Source organism: Gekko japonicus, unplaced genomic scaffold (genome assembly GCF_001447785.1).
Source record: "Gekko japonicus isolate JY-2015 unplaced genomic scaffold, Gekko_japonicus_V1.1 scaffold277, whole genome shotgun sequence".
Taxonomy (NCBI): Eukaryota; Metazoa; Chordata; class Lepidosauria; order Squamata; family Gekkonidae; genus Gekko; species Gekko japonicus.
In genome coordinates, this window is record NW_015168055.1 from 388,863 (window position 1) to 406,666 (window position 17,804).

The following is a 17,804-nucleotide window of genomic DNA, read 5'->3' on the forward strand; positions in this document are numbered from 1 at the left end:
CCTCCTGGCATCCAGCAGATGGTGAAAGACCTCCCATTCAAGGGAACAACTGTTTCATCAGCTGAGGATCTTTTATCCCAAATCAAAAAGAACAAGCAAACCGCTCAATCTTTTGTCATCACAACAGGTCCCACCACTCCGTACAGACCTCGACAGATGTAGAGAAACCACCAATCCCAGTCACCGTACTCTCAGCACTTGCATCAGCAACCACACTTACCACAGTATCCTACACAGTGTCCCTTTTCAGGACCTATGGCTCAGAGCAGGAGCAGGGCCAATCGTAGAGTTAGTCATTTGGGCTCACAACGCTAGCCACTTCCTAAAGAGCTGCAGCAGGCTCCGAAAGGTTCCTTTTGACTAGGACCTATAATAGACCAGCCACCTGCCTTTTTAGAAGACGGGTGAGCAGTCTTCATTGAAAAATGGAAGGAGGTCACTCATGACACTTGGGTTTCCTCAATTGTTAGTTTAGGCCATAGACTAGAGTTTTAGCTGCTTCATGTTGTCCTGCTGGCACTGATGGGGCATAAGTTGTATCCCATAGCAAGAGAGATGAGAGAGACACAAGTAGAATTTTGATATGGGGGTGGAGCATGGGGTTCAGAAAATCTAGGCCTTGCCAAATTGGTCTTTGAATGTGTGACAGACTGAGCATCTAGTTCAGAAGGTTTCATTTCCCTGCTTTCATTTGAAATTACGGTGTGCCATAGCATGAACCCTTGAACAGCAGCCTCTGGAGTTACTAGCCAACCAATTTGTCTTTTAAGAAAACCAAAACCTATAGCTCAAATCCTTCATTGGGTAACATGAGAAATTTATTTCAGATTCTTCAGTGAGAAGTAGGTGAACACTGTGTACAGACTAATAATGGAGAGTAAGCACGGCCCACATCTTTCAGTGTTGCATTTAACTACCATTGATGAAAACCTATACTTGTGGGTTCATGTGAATGTTTTCTGCATGCTTAGAAAGTAGTCTTGTCAATGGACATACGAGCTTTCATACGAAGGCGTTTGCTTGTTCTACTCTTTGTCTTTGGGCACCTAGTCCCAGTTTGCCCAGAAATTTAAAATTGGTTCCTAGAGATGTGAAATTTAACTGGAGCTACCTGTCATCTGAACTTTTAGATATAGAGCTTACAGTCATTACTGCTAAGGGCACTGAGACCATGTATTGAATTTCAAAGATGGTTTGGTATTCTACACATTGATAGATGTAACTGTATTGTTACAATACTCTTGCAGTTTGATGTTTGGGTTTTTAATATGAAGTTGATAACATAGAAATGCAGGGTTACATGTATCTTTGTGTGGTTCCCCCTCTAAGGTCCCTCCACACGGAATTGCTTAATTGCCTGGTAGAAGTTTCCTAAGTTCACTTCAGCATACATGCATGTGTTTTCCTAGTTGTTCAGACCTGATATTTTATAATGTCTGTACCAGTGCAGAAGAGTTGGAAATAGTTGTCAGATCTACTGTGGAGCTTTATGATTATGGCTGTTAATGTATTTGTGGTAATGAGATAGGGAGAATGCCATCTGGAAAGTTGCTGATCTCTGCTGAGATGTTCTTGATGGTCACAAAGCAAGATCATTTCTGTCACACTGACTACCATTCATCTTGCCTTTTGTATGCAGGCATATACATCTTACCTCACGGGTATGCTCCGCTTTGAGCACCAGGAGTGGAAAGCAGCCATGGAGGCTTTTAATAAATGCAAGTGAGTTTGTCCTCCCTGTTATCTTCGTGCTTATATGAATCTTATTAAACCAACTCAAGCAGCATGCTAAGTTATGCGTATGAGAATATACATTCAAATTCTTTGAGATATTCTAATATTACAGATTCCACATATGTATTTGACCTATAGTTTTAAGCAAATACACTGAATTATTACAGAATATTTTTTCTTGATATATTTTAGATTCAGTAGTGTCCTACTGAGAAGCACAGTAATAAAGTTGAAATGCTGCCTTGAAGACTGATCTCACTAATTCTTCAAAATAAGAGGGGCTTACCCTGCTATACTAATTAAGCTTTCATCTTCTTGCTACAGAACTATATATGAAAAACTGGCAAGTGCTTTCACAGAGGAGCAGGCTGTACTATATAATCAGCGAGTAGAGGAGATCTCACCCAACATTCGTTACTGTGCCTATAACATTGGTAAGTAAACCAGGTTAAAATGGCTTGAGTAAGTGCTAAACATCTGTGTGGATTGGTTCTCTTCTAAAATGAGAAAATGACAGTGTTGTAATACCTTTCCCATGCATCTATAGTTGCGTACCTCAGAATCCAGAATCTTTTTGAGCTTGGCCTTTTTGTCATGTCAGTGTTTGCATCAGCGTTTCCAGCTGTCGTAATTGCCACGAACAGCTTCAAAACTTGCAAGAATCTACTGAAAGTATAGGATGCCAAAAAAAAATATTAAGGCAGGGTTCAGGTGATACCTTCAGGCAGTTTAATACCTTTAGAGCTTTGGTCTACATCATAACTCCCCCTCCTAACATTTCCCATCCCCTTCCTGATTGTGCAGATAATTATATTAGGTCAAAACCTAGTCATTGCAATAAGGGCCAGACTATATATAATGCTCTCTTGTGTATAGAAAAGAGTGAGAGTCCAGTAGCACCTTAAAGACTAACAAAATCTGTGGTAGGATATGAGCTTTTGTGAGTCACTGCCCACTTCTTCAGCTGTATCTGAAAAAGTGAGCAGGGATTCATGAAAGCTCATACCTTACCACATTTTGTTAGTCTTTAAGGTGCTACTGGACTCTCTCGCTCACGGCTACCCATCTTGATTTGTTGCATATACCTTTCCTCACTCTTTGTTCTGTGAACTGCATCTGCAGAGACTACAGTCTGCAGTGTGAGATGTGTGCAAAGGAGGAACTAGTAAAGTAAAGGTAAAGGTTCCCTTGCTCGAAAGCCAGTTGAATCCGACTCTAGGGTTGCGGTGCTCATCTCCGTTTCAAAGCCGAAGAGCCAGTGCTGTCCGAAGACGTTTCCGTGGTCATGTGGCCGGCATGACTAAACACCAAGGTGCACGGAACGCTGTTACCTTCCCACTGAAGTGGTCCCTATTTATCTACTTGCAGTTTCTTGCTTTCGAACAGCTAGGTTGGCAGGAGCTGGAACTAGAGACGGGAGCTCACTCCGTCATGCGGCACACTCGGGTCTCAATCTGCTGAACTACCGACCTTCCACAGCCTGCAGTTCAGCGTCTTAACTACTTGAGCCACCGCGGCTCCTAAAGGAGAACTACTTAGCCCTTTTCTCTCTGGCAGTTTAATATTACTCTTCCCTGTTGCTTTGTTCCATCCTCCGTATCTTCCATATCTTTAGGGAAGAAAACCATTTGGGGGACAGTTTTTATGAAAAATAGCTAGAAAATAAAGGGTTAAAACCTTGCCCCTGTACCAGACCTTCCTGTTGCCCTGGCATCTGATTCAGGTGGCAAGCAGCTACCATCTTTGGTTCCTTGTTTCTCTATCTCGCTCTACCTTGTATCGCTGCTTAACTTACTCGTTCTAAGCAGATTACTAAAATATAGAAAAAGCTAGAAGCCATTTGAACAGCTGCGAAAATCTATCACAGTTGCATAAAAATTTTGCAGCTAAAAGAGGGATAGGTCTAGTATTCTAACAGAAGAGGTGATGTCTCCATATGATGTATATTTTGGAGTGAAGGAAGAATCAAAAGATTTCTAGGCTCAAAAAGGTAATTACATGCAAATGTTATGTGATACGGGTGTCTGCACTACCTGCACCGCAGTCGCATACTCTATCAGAGTATGGTATCTTAAGATATCTCCCTTGCAAAACTCTAGATGGTGGGGAACAGTCAAATATGAGCAGTAATTGGGAAGCTCTCCAGCTGGAAGAATACCAACAAGCTGAGTGGAGCAAACACATTGTGCTCTACAGATTGTACTGTTATAATCATACTTAAATTGACCTTTCTTAATGATTGCCATGGCTTCCTGTCAGGTAACTAAATAAAGGGAGTCCAAGCCTCACAGCCAGTATCTAGCATTTGGCCTACCTTGAGGCAGAGTTGTCAAGTACTGAATCGTTCTAAATAATTGGGCCAGGCTTGAGCTCGCAGATGCAATCATGGCCGCATAATACTCTCTTAGCGACCTTGGTTGCCATCTCATAAGTCCTCATAAACGACCTATAGGGTGTTCCTGTCGCTTTGTCGCAGGCACAGAATTAGCACAAAAGGCCTTTTTGACTTAGATTTTGTGGCATTATATATTGATGTTGGCAATAAACCTTTTAATTTCTCATTTAACTTCCTATCTGAAAGTTTACCATCTTGTTTTAGAGCATCACGCTCCCTTAAAAGTTTAGAATGAAAACAAGCAAGTTTTTTTGAGTTGATCTGTCAGGTGTCTCAGCTATTAAAAAAAGCTTGGGTAGCAAGTATATTATTGTTGTAAGCCGACCTGAGCCCACTCATGGGATAGGGTGGGGTATAAATTAAGTAAATAATAAGATAATGAATAGTAATTTTAAAAACTCCTTGATCCTCACAAGAAAGACAATAACTAGGCAGACCTCTTCTCCTCCTCGGTCTCCATGGAGAAGACCTAGTTCTTCCACAATAGTATCACTGGAAGGGCTGGTGCATCATTAAGACAACTATGTTTGTTACATATAAAGAAGAAGCTGCAGCACAAAAATTATTGTCTGTTTTACTTTGGGTTTGGGAGGTGTTAAGTCATTAAACGATAATGCCCTCTTAGTCCCCATTAGGGATTTATTTATTTATTTATTTGTTCAATTTATTCCCCGCCAAGGCGGGCTCAGGGTGGCTTACATAAAATGCATATATAAATACAGTTAAAAACATACATAAAACATCCATAGACAGTCAATTATCCATTTTCCTAAAGTGCCGGAAGCAATTTAAAGTGCTTCTGTCACACAATGGCAAAATATACCAGGTACCATCAGGTGGTCCAGCCCTCCCACTGTTGCCCTCCCCCAAAGAACCAAGAATACAGTACATCACTTGCCCCAGACTGAGAGTTCCTATCTATACCTTGTGGTTCTGCTCCATATGTTTATCTAATTCCCTCTTGAAGCCATCCATGCTTGTAGCTGCCGCCACCTCCTGAGGCAGTGAATTCCATGTGTAAATCACTCTTTGGGTGAAGAAGTACTTCCTTTTATCTGTTCTAACCCGACTGCTCAGCAATGTCATTGAGTGCCCACGAGTTCTTGTATTGTGAGAAAGGGAGAAAAGTACTTCTTTCTCTACCTGCTCTATCCCATGAATAATCTTATAAACCTTGATCGTGTCACCCCTCAGACGTCGTTTCTCCAAGCTAAAGAGACCCAAGCACTTTAACCTTTCTTCATAGGGAAAGTGTTCCAACTCTTTTATCATTCTAGTTGCCCTTTTCTGTACTTTTTCCAATGCTACCGGTAGAATATCCTTTTTGAGGTGTGGTGACCAGAACTGTACACAGTACTCCAAATGAGGTCGCACCATTGATTTATACAGGGGTATTGTGATACTGGCTGATTTGTTTTCAGTTCCCTTCCTAATAATCCCCAGCATAGTGTTGGCCTTTTTTATTGCAGTCGCACACTGTCTCGAAATTGAGCTCTCTCTTGGTCAGTCTCTGCCAGTTTGGACCCCATCAACATGTGCTTATAGTTAGGATTTTTGGCTCCAATGTGCATCACCTTGCACTTGGCCACATTTTGCCACGTTGACGCCCACTCGCCCATCCTTCGAAAGATGCCTTTGGAGTGCCTCACAATCCTCCCTGGTTCACACCACCCTGAACAATTTCGTGTCATCCACAAATTTAGCTACTTCACTGCTTACTCCCAACTCCAAATCATTAATGAACAAGTTAAAAAGCATCGGACCGAGTACTGATCCCTGTGTACCTCACTGCTTACCACCCTCCACTGAGAAAATTGCTCATTTATATTCTGTTTCCTATTAGCCAGTTTTTGACCCACAAAAGGACTTGTCCTTTTATCCCATGACTATTGAGCTTACTTAGGAACTTTATCAAAAGCTTTCTGGAAATCAAGGTAAACAAGATCTATTCAGTCCTCTTTGTCCACATGTTTGTTCACTCCTTCAAAGAACACTAACAGGTTAGTGTGAGAAGATCTTCCCTTGCAGAACCCATGCTGAGTCTGCCTCAGTAGTTTTTGTTCATCAATGTGCTTACTAATTCTTTCCTTAATAACAGTTTCCACCAACTTACCCGGTATCAAAGTCAGACTGACTGGCCTGTAATTTCCCGGATCTCCTCTGGAACCCTTTTTAAAGATGGGAGTGACATTAGCTACCTTCCAGTCCTCAGGAATGGAGGCAGATTTTAAGGAAAGATTACATATTTTTGTCAGGAGATCCACAAGTTCATATATGAGTTCTTTCAGAACTCTTGGATGTATGCCATCTGGGCCTGGTGATTTGTCAAAAATCAGTCCATCAGTCATAGGACCTTCTCTCGTCACCTCAATCTGACTCAGGTCTTTCAACACCCCTCCCGAAGTCAGCGGTTCTGGAGTGGGCAAGCACTTCTCATCTTCCCCAGTGAAGATAGAGGCAAAAAATGCATTCAGCTTCTCAGCCATTTCCCTATCATCCTTCAGTACTCCTTTTACCCCTTGATCATCCAAGGGTCCTCACATATCCCCCCTTATCAGAGAAGTTACCCCTTTTAAAGTTAAAAGTGATTGTGTCGGTCTTTTTGGGCAACTCCCTATTTATACAAATGTTAAACTCAATAACATTATGGTCACTGTTCCCAAGTGGTGCAATCACTTTTGCATCTCTCACCAGGTCTTGGGTGTTACTTAGGACCAAATCCAGAATAACCTCTCCCCTGGTAGGTTCTGTGACCATCTGTTCCATAGCACCGTCATTGAGAGTGTCTAGAAACTCAATCTCTTTTTCCCAACTTGAACACATATTGACCCGATCAGTGTTTGGGTAGTTCAAATCACCTATTACAACACAGTTATTTTGTCTAGCTGCTATCTTTAATTCATTCGTCATTTTATAATCCTCTATCTTTTGATCTGATGAGCGATAACAAACTCCCAGTATTAAGCTTCCTTTTGGGCCCACTATTTCAACCCATAGCATTTCTAGAAGTGAATCCAATTCTCTTGCCCTCTCAGTCTTACTGTACTGTATACCTCCTCTGACATACAGGGTCACCCCACCTCCAACCCTTCCCCCCATCCTTCCGATATAATTTATAACCAGGAATCACCATATCCCCCTGACTTTCCTCATCAGAAGACAAATTAAAAAATCTGTAAGGAAATTGGATGTTACAAGTACATCTTATTAGGGCGCACAGGGTATGTTTGACACACTCCATTTGGGAATTGCCCTCCCGATACAACTGCCGAAATATTTTTATCAACTGACAGTCCAAAAACTAAGAAGAGCTTTTACTTTGGCAAGACTGAACGTTCTTCCCTTGGCAGTTTTGGAGGGCAGATATAAGGAAGTATCATACTCTAATAAAACATGCAGATGCTTATGTCATACAATGGAAACCATTGAACATATGATTACAGAGTGCCCTATATTCGATGAGTTGAGGGCTAATTTAGTCACCCCTTTACTTAAAAATATGGAACTGCTAAATGTACAAGCCCAGGTGTCATGACTACTATCGGATACTAATGATCGTGTCACTCTCTTAGTGGCAAAGTTCATAGGTGCAATAATCAAATATAAGAGAAATAATACTAAGGTCTTTTAAAATATTTTCTTTGGTTCTGATTTCTGCTTAAGGTGATAGCCATATGAGCAGTACTAGACAGACAGACAGACCATGCTTATAGGGCAGGTCTTCCTTGGCAACATCAGCACAGTTTGCCAAGAGACATTGTTGTAAAATTTGCGAACATTCAGACCAAAGCTGAATTCTTGGCCCGTGCCTGAGACAGGCTGTCTACTTTATAAAGACTTCAAAATTCAAGTGCTACAAGATTTATCGGCTGAAACCTTGCTGAAGCGGCGACATCTAAAACCTATTAGAACTGCTCTGGCAGAGGCTAAAGTAAGATATAAATGGATTTTCTATTATAAATTGCAAGTGATGCATCAAGACCAATTCCTCCAAACAACTGATCTGGAATCCGGCTTGAGGATTTTGAAAGTTCTGCATCTAGACCCTCTGATCCTTTACACCAAACAGAAATATTAGTACTCAGGTCCTAAATCTTTTAGACTCTTGGCCTGGAAACTTAGACTGAATATTAGTTTCATTCATTTTTTGTCTATCAGAAATAAACTTGGTCACTTAAAATACACAACTCAGGATATATATCCACGATAAGTTTTAGCAGTGCTATCAACCTCTATATAGTACAGGCAGCCTTGGCGGGGCCCACCAGCTAATTAAATCAAAGGCTCCAGGGCAAGGGGGGGTCTGCGTGGCGCGCACCCACACAGCCCCCATTAGAGCCTTCCTCTGAGGTGAGCCAGAATCCCAATGTTAATAGACACTAAGGCTCCTCAGAGGTCTAGCAAAGCTGCCTCTTTTTTTTTGTTTTAAGGAGAGCGGGGTCCAGGATCAGGCTTCCTCCCTCACTCCTTCCCTGAGCCGAAGATCTTTTCCAAAGCCTGGCAGAAAATGCAACAGGAGGAGTGAACTGCTACGATCCAATCAATGATGTGTGTGACTCCGTCAACCATCAGTTGCTGCTGGGTCCTAAAGAGACTCAGCTCATTGCAGATGAGCTCAAACAGGGAGATGCTGGCTCATATTCATGAGGCGATAGATTGGGGGTGAAGGGGCCAGAGGAAGGGAGGGGGAGCTGAGGATCGGGGAGGGGCCTGCAAAAACAGCAGGGGGGCAGGACCCACAGGCCTCACATTAGTTACAGGCCCGAGTACAGGAAATCCTAATCCTATGACAACAATTTGTATTAAAGCACCCCATGAAAAAATTATTTCATGTCAACATAGGAATTGGCTAGAAGCTCCTTTCACAGTCCACGGAATTTAGAACACTATTAATTCTTTTAAAAAATAATAAATCACCTGGCTGTGATGGTTTTTACCACCAAATTTTATAAGAAATTCATGCAATGATCAGCTGAGTAGTAGTTGGCCAAAAGCATACAAAAATCAGTCCATTTGCTGATGACATAGCACTTTTTAGCCCGCCCTGAGATTAGTCTTCCAGCCCTACAACAGTTGCTCCAAGATTTTGCTGTAGTTTCGGGTCTTAAAGCCAATCCTGTTAAAACTTTGCTTTATCCAATTCATTTATCACAATCCCCGATTTGACTCAATATCATGAAGCTTCAACCTTGCTGGGATTGCTTAAATTATATAGTCCCAAATTTCAAGCAGATTGGAAGTTTATAGAAAATCAATACTTAGCCCAGTACTCATTTGAAGCAACTTTATGGGACAAACCATGTAAGAGACCAGCTGATATTCATAAAAATATTTTTTTTTATCATATACAAGGTCTGGGATAAGTTATTAGTAACTCTATCACCTAAAATATCACCATTAATGTCTTTTATAGGGCAGTCTTGGTTTACATCAGGCCAAGCCCATAACACTTTCCTGAAATGGAGGCAGAATGCCTTAACTAGATTTGTTGACATCCTAAGTGGTAGAATGCTGGCTAGGAAAGATTACCTGGAAAAAAGGCATAATTGTACATTACCTTGGTTTGAGTATGTGCAGGTGTAATCCCTGTTTAAGTCTCTGAAGTTGAGTATCAGGCTGCCCGAGGCCTCTTACCTCTTTTGAGCAAAGCATGAAAACGGCTCACCTAGGTCTTAATTGTGTAATATCTCATCTCATCTATACATAAGGCTCTTTTGGAATCCCAAGCCACTCGCCCAATGGGTTATCAAGATTCCTGGCAAAAGGATTGTGAAAACTCCTTCACAACTAAGGATTGGGCCAGAGATCTGGGGCTCCCCTTCTCTGACATCTTGTTTGTTAAATGTAAGGCTACAAAGTTATAAAGTATTAATGAGGTGGTATATCACACCAGTGAAGCATCATAATATTACACATATGTACACACCTTATTACAGGAGGATGTGCAAGGAACAGGGTATGTATCTGCATTGTTGGTGGTCCTGCAAAAGAGTGCAAGACTTTTGGTTAAAGATTTTTGGTTATATTAAAGCCATCCCAGGATATGATGATAGCAGTGAAAATTGATAGCTAGTAGGTGGAAAGGCCCGAATCCAATATGGTTTGCAATAATTTCGGAACATTATGTGATGGATAAAATCTCAGATACTATAATACTGTTGATAACTTGGCTAGTAAATCCGATTTATTTTCTAAATGGTTTCCCTTATTAGAATACACCTTTAGGGAAACTCCTGTGTTACAATCGGTACCTTGGAAGTTCCATGAAATAATTATTTTTAAGAAAATGTTTTACTTAATGTGATTTCTGGTTCGCAGTTTCTATAGGTTTGATATTAGCATGTCATCCTGCCCTCACGTGCCCCCACGAACCTCACACAAACCAACCAGGTGGGTTTGTGTTGGTAGACACACTGGAGCCAGTGGCAGGGCTTGGAGAAGGCACTTAAAGAGACTGCTTGGAGAAGGCATTTAAAGAGAATGTTCCTTTTAAATGGCTTCTGCAAGCCATTTCAACATTTCAGCGATCCTTTCCCCACACACACACACTTCCAAGCAGGGCGGAGCAAAAGGGATCGCTAAAATGGCTTGCATGTAATACAGCATGAGGCTGAAATGGATGTAAGCCATTTAAAGGGAACATTTAACCATTTCAGCTATCCCTTTACGTCCCCCCCCAATTCCAAGCAGGGTGGAGCAAAAGGAATTGCTGAGATGGCTTGCATCTATTTCAGCGTAAAGTAGAATGAAGTCCAAACAGTGGTGGACTTGCCTCTTGAACTTCACGTGCATGGCACCCGCTTGCAAAATCCATTTTAAGGGAATGTCCCCTTTAAATGGCTTTTGCAAGATCTCTCCCCCCCCCTTTTCCATTCTGCTGGGGAGCCACTGCCAGCAGAAGGGAGGGAGGAAAGATCCATGAACCTCACGAGCCTAACTGGTTTTCGAAGCAGGGGAGGTTCGTCCCGGTTGGTGGTTCGTGGGACCTCACCAACCACAAACCAGGATGAATCTCCATTTTCCTGGTTTGTTCCCATCCCTAGTTCCCATAGTCACACTTTCCAATACTTAACTGTAAAGTATATTCTCAAAATTATGATATTGGTAATAATGGCAGCAATAGAATTCCCTCCCAAGAAACCCAAGTTAAAATAACAATATAAAATGCAAGATAGAAAAAGTTGCTGTTGAGGAAACGACAGCTGTAGAAGCAGAGAAGGGTCCTTGATCTCTAAGCCAGCTGCTTCCCCCTCACACCCAAAGCTAATTAGGCTACACTAGAGATGTAAAATTTCCGGAAATTTTGAAGCTCGGAAAAAAACCAATTTTTTTCCAGTTTTTTTTTCGGGGGGAAACGGAAATTTTTGGAAAAATTGGAAAAAATGCTACATTAGCACTTCTTTTGTCTTTTCTAGATTGAAAGTCATTCTGTTACTTTAGGAACATAAAATATGACTATGGACATTTTTACTTGGCATGAAATTATCACAACTAGTATATTAAAAATATAGTGTTTCCAAACAGTTATTACAAATACCCGCCCACATGCAACTGAATTACAATACCCGCCCACATGCAACTGAAACCTTTTTCTTTTCTTGTGACAATAGCACCTCCTAAAGGAAGAAATGCATCTTGTTCTTGCATTGTTCAGTTTGTAACCTAGGACTTGCTTGTCCTCAGTGCACAGAAATTAGATCAATCTGATACCATATATATATATTTTAGAAATGATTTGGAAAATATTTGAACACCTTGTCATAAAATATTTTATCCATCATGTTAAAATAAAACGTTCCATAATTAATTTTTTTTCTTTTCTTTTTTCAATTTTTCCAGTTTTTCAGAAAAAAACAAAAAAGGCTTCAGGAAAAAACCAAAAAAAACCCATTTCCCCCCCGAATTTTTCCGTTTTTTTTCTGGGCTTTCACATCTCTAGGCTACACTCAGCATCTTATCTGAATGAAAGCAAACATCCTCAAAAGAAAAGAAACTCGAAACAGCTGCCTTGAAACAAAAAGCGAAACCCAAACCAGCAAGTCCGAAAGAACAGATAATAGATAATAAACACTGTTCTTGACAGAGCACAACAGAGCACCTGTCCTTCGTTTTATTTGCTTATTGGTTTTTATTTTGTACCATAAAGTTTTAAAAAAATTATTTATGGCTTCATCCAATGATCTGTGAGTTGAAGGATCATGAGTCTTTCCCATATTCCCCTCCCCCCAGAAATCCTTTCCAGCACCAGGAAGGTTGATTGCCAGAGTTGTGGGACCCAAAAGGTACTAATAGCCAACGTCCCCTTGTCCTCCCTCTTCTGGGAGGAAGGGGACAAGGGATGTGTCAGATACTCACTCACAGAGATCACTGTCCTCTGATGGATCACTGGATTTAAAAAAATGTTCTGGCTTCACTAAGTAACAAACGTTGTCCTAGTCTTCATATTAACAATATTTGGTCCCTTATCTCTTTAGGTGACCAGTCAGCTATTAGTGAGTTAATGCAAATGAGGCTGAGATCTGGAGGTACTGAGGGGCTTCTTGCTGAAAAACTGGAGGTAATTATTTGTACCCTAAGCATTTGGGAGAAGCGCTGCTAATGGTTTATGTTCCAGCTGCATGTTCTAAAGTTCTTTATGTACCTGACCTGTTCAGGATGACTCGTTCCTCTTCCATGTCACCCTCTTAATCAGCAAACTCTTGGTGGTGCCCTCCTTGCATCAAGTCTCAACAATGAGGCTTAAAGAGGCTTAAAGAAGCTTCCTGGCAGCTTCTTTCTGCTGTAGAACCAGGGCTATTTTTGGGCAGGAACGCACAGGAACGGAGTTCCGGCTGGCTCCTAAGTTGGCCACACCCAGCAGGAACTCGTTAGCATAATAGGCCACACCCAACAGCAGAAACTCATTAGGATTGGCTACATTAGGAGTGCGTGGCCTAACATGCAAAGGAGTTCCTGCTACAAAAAAAGCCCAGGGTTTTGACCACAAACAAGGTAAACAGAATAAGAAGCAAAAGGTGGGTGTGGCTGGATGACCACACTTCTGGTAACATGGGAATGCGGCTTATTATGCTAATGAGTGGTGCAGTCAGGGGTGTGGCCTAACATTCTAATGAGTTTCTGCTTCTGGGTGTGGCCTATTATGCTAATGAGTTCTTGCTGGACTTTTTCTACAAAAAAAGCCCTGTGTAGAACTCTTTCTACAGAAGTCTGTGTGAACTTTAGCCTAGTGCTGGGCTCCAGTTACAGAAGAAAAGTTGTCCTCCAATGGAGGCTCAGGATCATACCTATAATTTTTCAAACAAAATATTTCCCAGCAAACGTCCCTGCTCCTCAGCCACTTAGCAAAAGAGGTATATGAGCAGCTAATCCTGATATAGATAGACCCCAAATATGGTTCAGTATTTTGTGTGTCGTATGATAAGAGGAGTCACAGGTCATGTTGGAACTCCCTAAAGGGCTCGACAATATCCCCAGCTCATACTATTTTATACAAGCAAGCATTTTCTAGCCAGGAATAGAGGGGAGTCCTTTAGTTTGTTGGGCTTTTTAAGAAGTAAATATTTAAGTAAATGGTTTTATTGCTCATAAATGCCTATCAAGCTTTCTAAGATATAAGACTGATTAAAAAATAAGTTAAATGTGTTCTAACCTTTAAAAAGTTAAGCTGTCACATTTATTTCATGATTCCTATATCAGACAAAACTTAGTTATGTAAGTAAAAGCTGCTATTCACATTTCACACTAACAACGTCTTCACTCTGCAGGCTCTCATCACCCAGACCCGAGCAAAGCAGGCAGCCACTATGAGTGAGGTGGAATGGAGGGGAAGAACTGTGCCAGTAAAGATAGACAAAGTGAGGATCTTCCTGCTAGGACTGGCAGATACTGAAGCAGCTATTGCTCAGGTAAGTGCAAAATCCTTGCTAGCTACCACTTTGTCGTTTTTTTCTGTGAATGTTTCATATGGATGGACACTTTCCTGAATTTGCCCCAGATCAAACGGGCCCCGTTCCTGGACCGGTTCTTGAACCGAACTGCATCCAGTTTGTGAACCAATTTGTGAACCAGTCTGGATGCAAAAAAGCCCCCCCCCCGGGGGGGGGTCTCAGGCTCCAAATTCTGAGGGTAATTCCACCTGACTCTCCTCAGTGCCCATCAAGTTTGGTCCCCAATCAGACTTCAGGGGGCCAGAGCTACAGACCCCTAAAGAGACCATGCTTTGCAGTGGAACATCACCTCCGCTGGTTCAGGAGTGACCACAACTGACCCAGGTGAGCTAGAGGCCTCCAATTCTCATAGTCCCTCCCTGTGGTGGCCCTTCACATGCCCCACAAGTCATGTCCCTATCATCCCAAGCCAGGTGTCCCCCGGAAACTGCTTCTGGGAGAGTTGTCCTGTGCCAGTTTCAGACAGTACAGAATAGAACTGGTTAAGCTGCAGGCATCCAACTCCCAGAGGACGGTCGTGAGTGCCTCTGTCCTCCTGGGGCTAAACACTGGGGCGGATGGAGCTCTCTCCCCAGGCCCATCCACCCTTAAACGGTAAAGTGATCACCAACCAGGGTGACCAGCACAGGGAACATCCCAGGAGAGAGAGGGCATTGCTCACATCCGTTAATGTCTACTTTTAAGTTTTGGGGGGAGATTCCTTGGGGTGGAAAATGCAAGGAGACTTGCAGGACAAGATTCACGTCCAAGAGATGTCTCTTTTTAGGTGGGGAACGTCCTGGCGTGGGGAACATCCCGTGAGGGCAAGGGTATTGCTCACATCTGTCCATATTTATTTTTAAGTTTTTTTGGGGGGGTTACTGGGGGTGGAGAATGCAAAGAGACCTGGAGTACAAGGGTCGCCTCCGACACATATCTCTTCCTGGGTTTCCTGCCGTGGGCAACATTCCGAGAGGGCGAAGGCATTGCTTGCACGGGGGTCCCCAGACCCATCCCCCCCCACTCCGGGACTGGTTATCACCACACCGGTAGGCAGACTGAAACTTGACCAGTTAATTTCACTTTTAGCCAAAAAACAAAAATAACTGTGTACATAAATGTTAAAAATATTTGTAGAATACTTTTTATATATAGTCTCACAAAGAACTTATGATTACGACAATATTATGACAGCTGTTGTAGATTTTCTGGGTTGTATGGCCATGGTCTTGGCATTGTAGGACCTGTTGTTTTGCCAGTAGCTGTGACTGGCATCCTCAGAGGTGTAACACAGAAAGATGGAGTACTCTCTGTGTCAAGGTGAGAAGAAAAATGGTAGGCAGGTAATTTATATCTACTCAGGAAGGTGGGGTAGGGCTGAGTCATTAACTTGTAGGAGTTCCCCAGGCTGTGAACATGCTAATGGAGGAGCTTTCCTGAGGAGGTTCTTTTGTATGTGGATTGTTTCCTGAGGAGGTTTCCTGTTTACCAAAGGTAAAACAAGCAACTGAGGAAAAACAGTCTCCCACAGGAAAAGTGTTTTTGCCATATATCAAAGGAATCACTGATCAGATGGGAACATTTATGAAAAAACACAATCTACAAACAGTATTCAGACCCACCCAAAAAATACAACTGATGCTACGATCGGCAAAAGACAGAAGAGACCTCCTCACTTCTGCAGGAGTATACCGCATACCATGCAGTTTTGGACAGGTTTACATCAGGACTACACAGTGTAGCATTCAGACAAGAATAAAAGAACAGGAAATACACTGCAGACTTGGCCAACCTGAAAAATCAGGAATGGCTGAACATAGCCTAACTCAAACAGGACACAGTATTTTGTTCCAAGACACTGAAAGGCTAGCCAACACATCCAATTACCATGTCAGATTACACAGGGAAGCCATTGCAATTCATAAACATTTCAACAGGAGAGAAGAGAGTTTAAAAATAAATAGAGCATGGTTTCCTGCCCTGAAAAATACAAAAGACTCTACATCTGACAGTAGCACTACAGATAAGATTAGACTCCACATGCAAAAGAACCTCCTCAGGAAAGAACCTTCCTCATGGGCAGGCAGACGGGTGAGGCTGAGAGTCCCCAGAAAGTGGTTTGTAACTTGGGGGCCTAAGTGGCAGAGGAGGGAGGAAGCCCCCCAGTTCAGTAATCAACCCAGGGAGAAGGGGGTTCTTTCTTTTGGCAGGAGTAGCAAAGGAAAGCCCCGCAGGCAGCAGGCAAGGCAGAGAGACAACCCCTAAGACAGGGCCCCCACTTGGGGACGGCAAGGTAGCAGACTCCCTCACAGGGGGGAGGAGACATGTAAGTGTGGGCCCTCTTGGGAGGGCCCCAGTAGCATGGTCTGAATGGCTGGCTGTGGTGGGTAAATGGGTGGGGTGGGGAGTCCCGACAACAATGGACAGGGCCTCTGCTTAGGACTGGCCTGGTACTGCCCTCCCTGGGAGGGACTCAGTAGCGTCGCCCACCCGCCTGACTGTGGCAGGCAAACCACATTAAGGCTCAGGGGTGGTGTTTGACAAGGTTTATTTGTAGCTTAAAGGTTTTCCTGGGTCAGAGAATGGTCAGAACTGTCAAGGACATGGGTTGCTTCCGACAGATATCTCTTCTGGGGTGCCTGGCGTGGGGAACATCCCCAGAGGGCGAAGGCATCCCTCATGTCTTTATGTTTATTTTTAAGTTTTTTGGGGGGGCTGGGAGTGGAGAATTTGGGGAGACTTGGAGGACATGGGTCTCTTCCGACAGATATCTCTTCCTGGGCTGCTCGGCATGGGGGACATCCCAAGAGGGCGAGGACATCACTCACGTCCATCCATGTTTATTTTTAAGGCTGGCGGGGGGGGGTGTTCTTGGGGGTGAAGAATGTGAAGAGGCTTGGAGGACAAGGATCCTTTCTGACAGATGTCTCTTCTTTGGGTGATCAGCCCAGGGGAACATCCCAGGGGGGACATTGCCCCACATCCATCAGTGTTTCTTTTAAAGTTTGGGGTGGATTCCTGGGGTGGAGGGGGTGCACGGAGAAGTTGAAGACAGGGATCACGTCAGGCAAACATATGGCTTTGGGTCACCTGGTGGAGGGAGCGCACCTAGAGGATGAGGTCAGCGGTCACATCCAGTGGCCTGTTTTTTTTGTTTTTTTTTGTAAATATTTTTATTGGGTTTTTTAAACAAATACCCACCACCTGCAACACCACACCATTACCACTTATACATAATTGCTTCTAAACAGCAGCATAAGCATTTTCTTTAAACAGCAACAGCAACACATTTACCCAACAAATATATTTTCCTTCATATTCAATCCTAAACTAATACCAGTTTCCCCATACCTGCATCCAATATTGTTATTTTATGATTTTCTCACTTTATCCTCTTAAGACAGTCTACTATCTAAATTTCCACTTACTCCATCATTAAACTCAAGAAAAGGGAAAGGGTGTATTATCCAATATTATAAGCTCCTTCTTAGGGGGGCCAGTACTCCACCTTTTATATAGACATTCCCGCATACTTATATTTGTCATATCATTTCATTTCAGACCAAATACATAAATCACTAGAAAGATCCTTCTCAACATTTCATAGCAACTTCTTTAACCTGTTTAATTAAATGTAAATAAATATAAATATAAATAAATTTATGTAATTTGACCTTCCCCAAAAATCAACATATATATACATTCATATAGTTAATTTTGCGTTCTAACTTCCTTAATTTTCCTATCTA

The 17,804-nt window shown here is 42.5% G+C and overlaps 1 protein-coding gene across 2 annotated transcripts in view; it reads left to right on the forward strand.

Moving 5' to 3' along the window:
- SRP68 (signal recognition particle 68kDa) overlaps nucleotides 1-17,804 on the forward strand; it is a 46,775-nt gene that overhangs the window by 12,697 nt on the left and 16,274 nt on the right. For both annotated transcript variants that reach the window (XM_015414489.1, XM_015414490.1), the window contains exons 5-8: nucleotides 1,640-1,722; nucleotides 2,059-2,168; nucleotides 12,604-12,686; nucleotides 13,894-14,034. In XM_015414489.1, coding sequence (XP_015269975.1) covers nucleotides 1,640-1,722; nucleotides 2,059-2,168; nucleotides 12,604-12,686; nucleotides 13,894-14,034 — 417 coding nt within the window. The remainder of the gene's footprint in view (nucleotides 1-1,639; nucleotides 1,723-2,058; nucleotides 2,169-12,603; nucleotides 12,687-13,893; nucleotides 14,035-17,804) is intronic.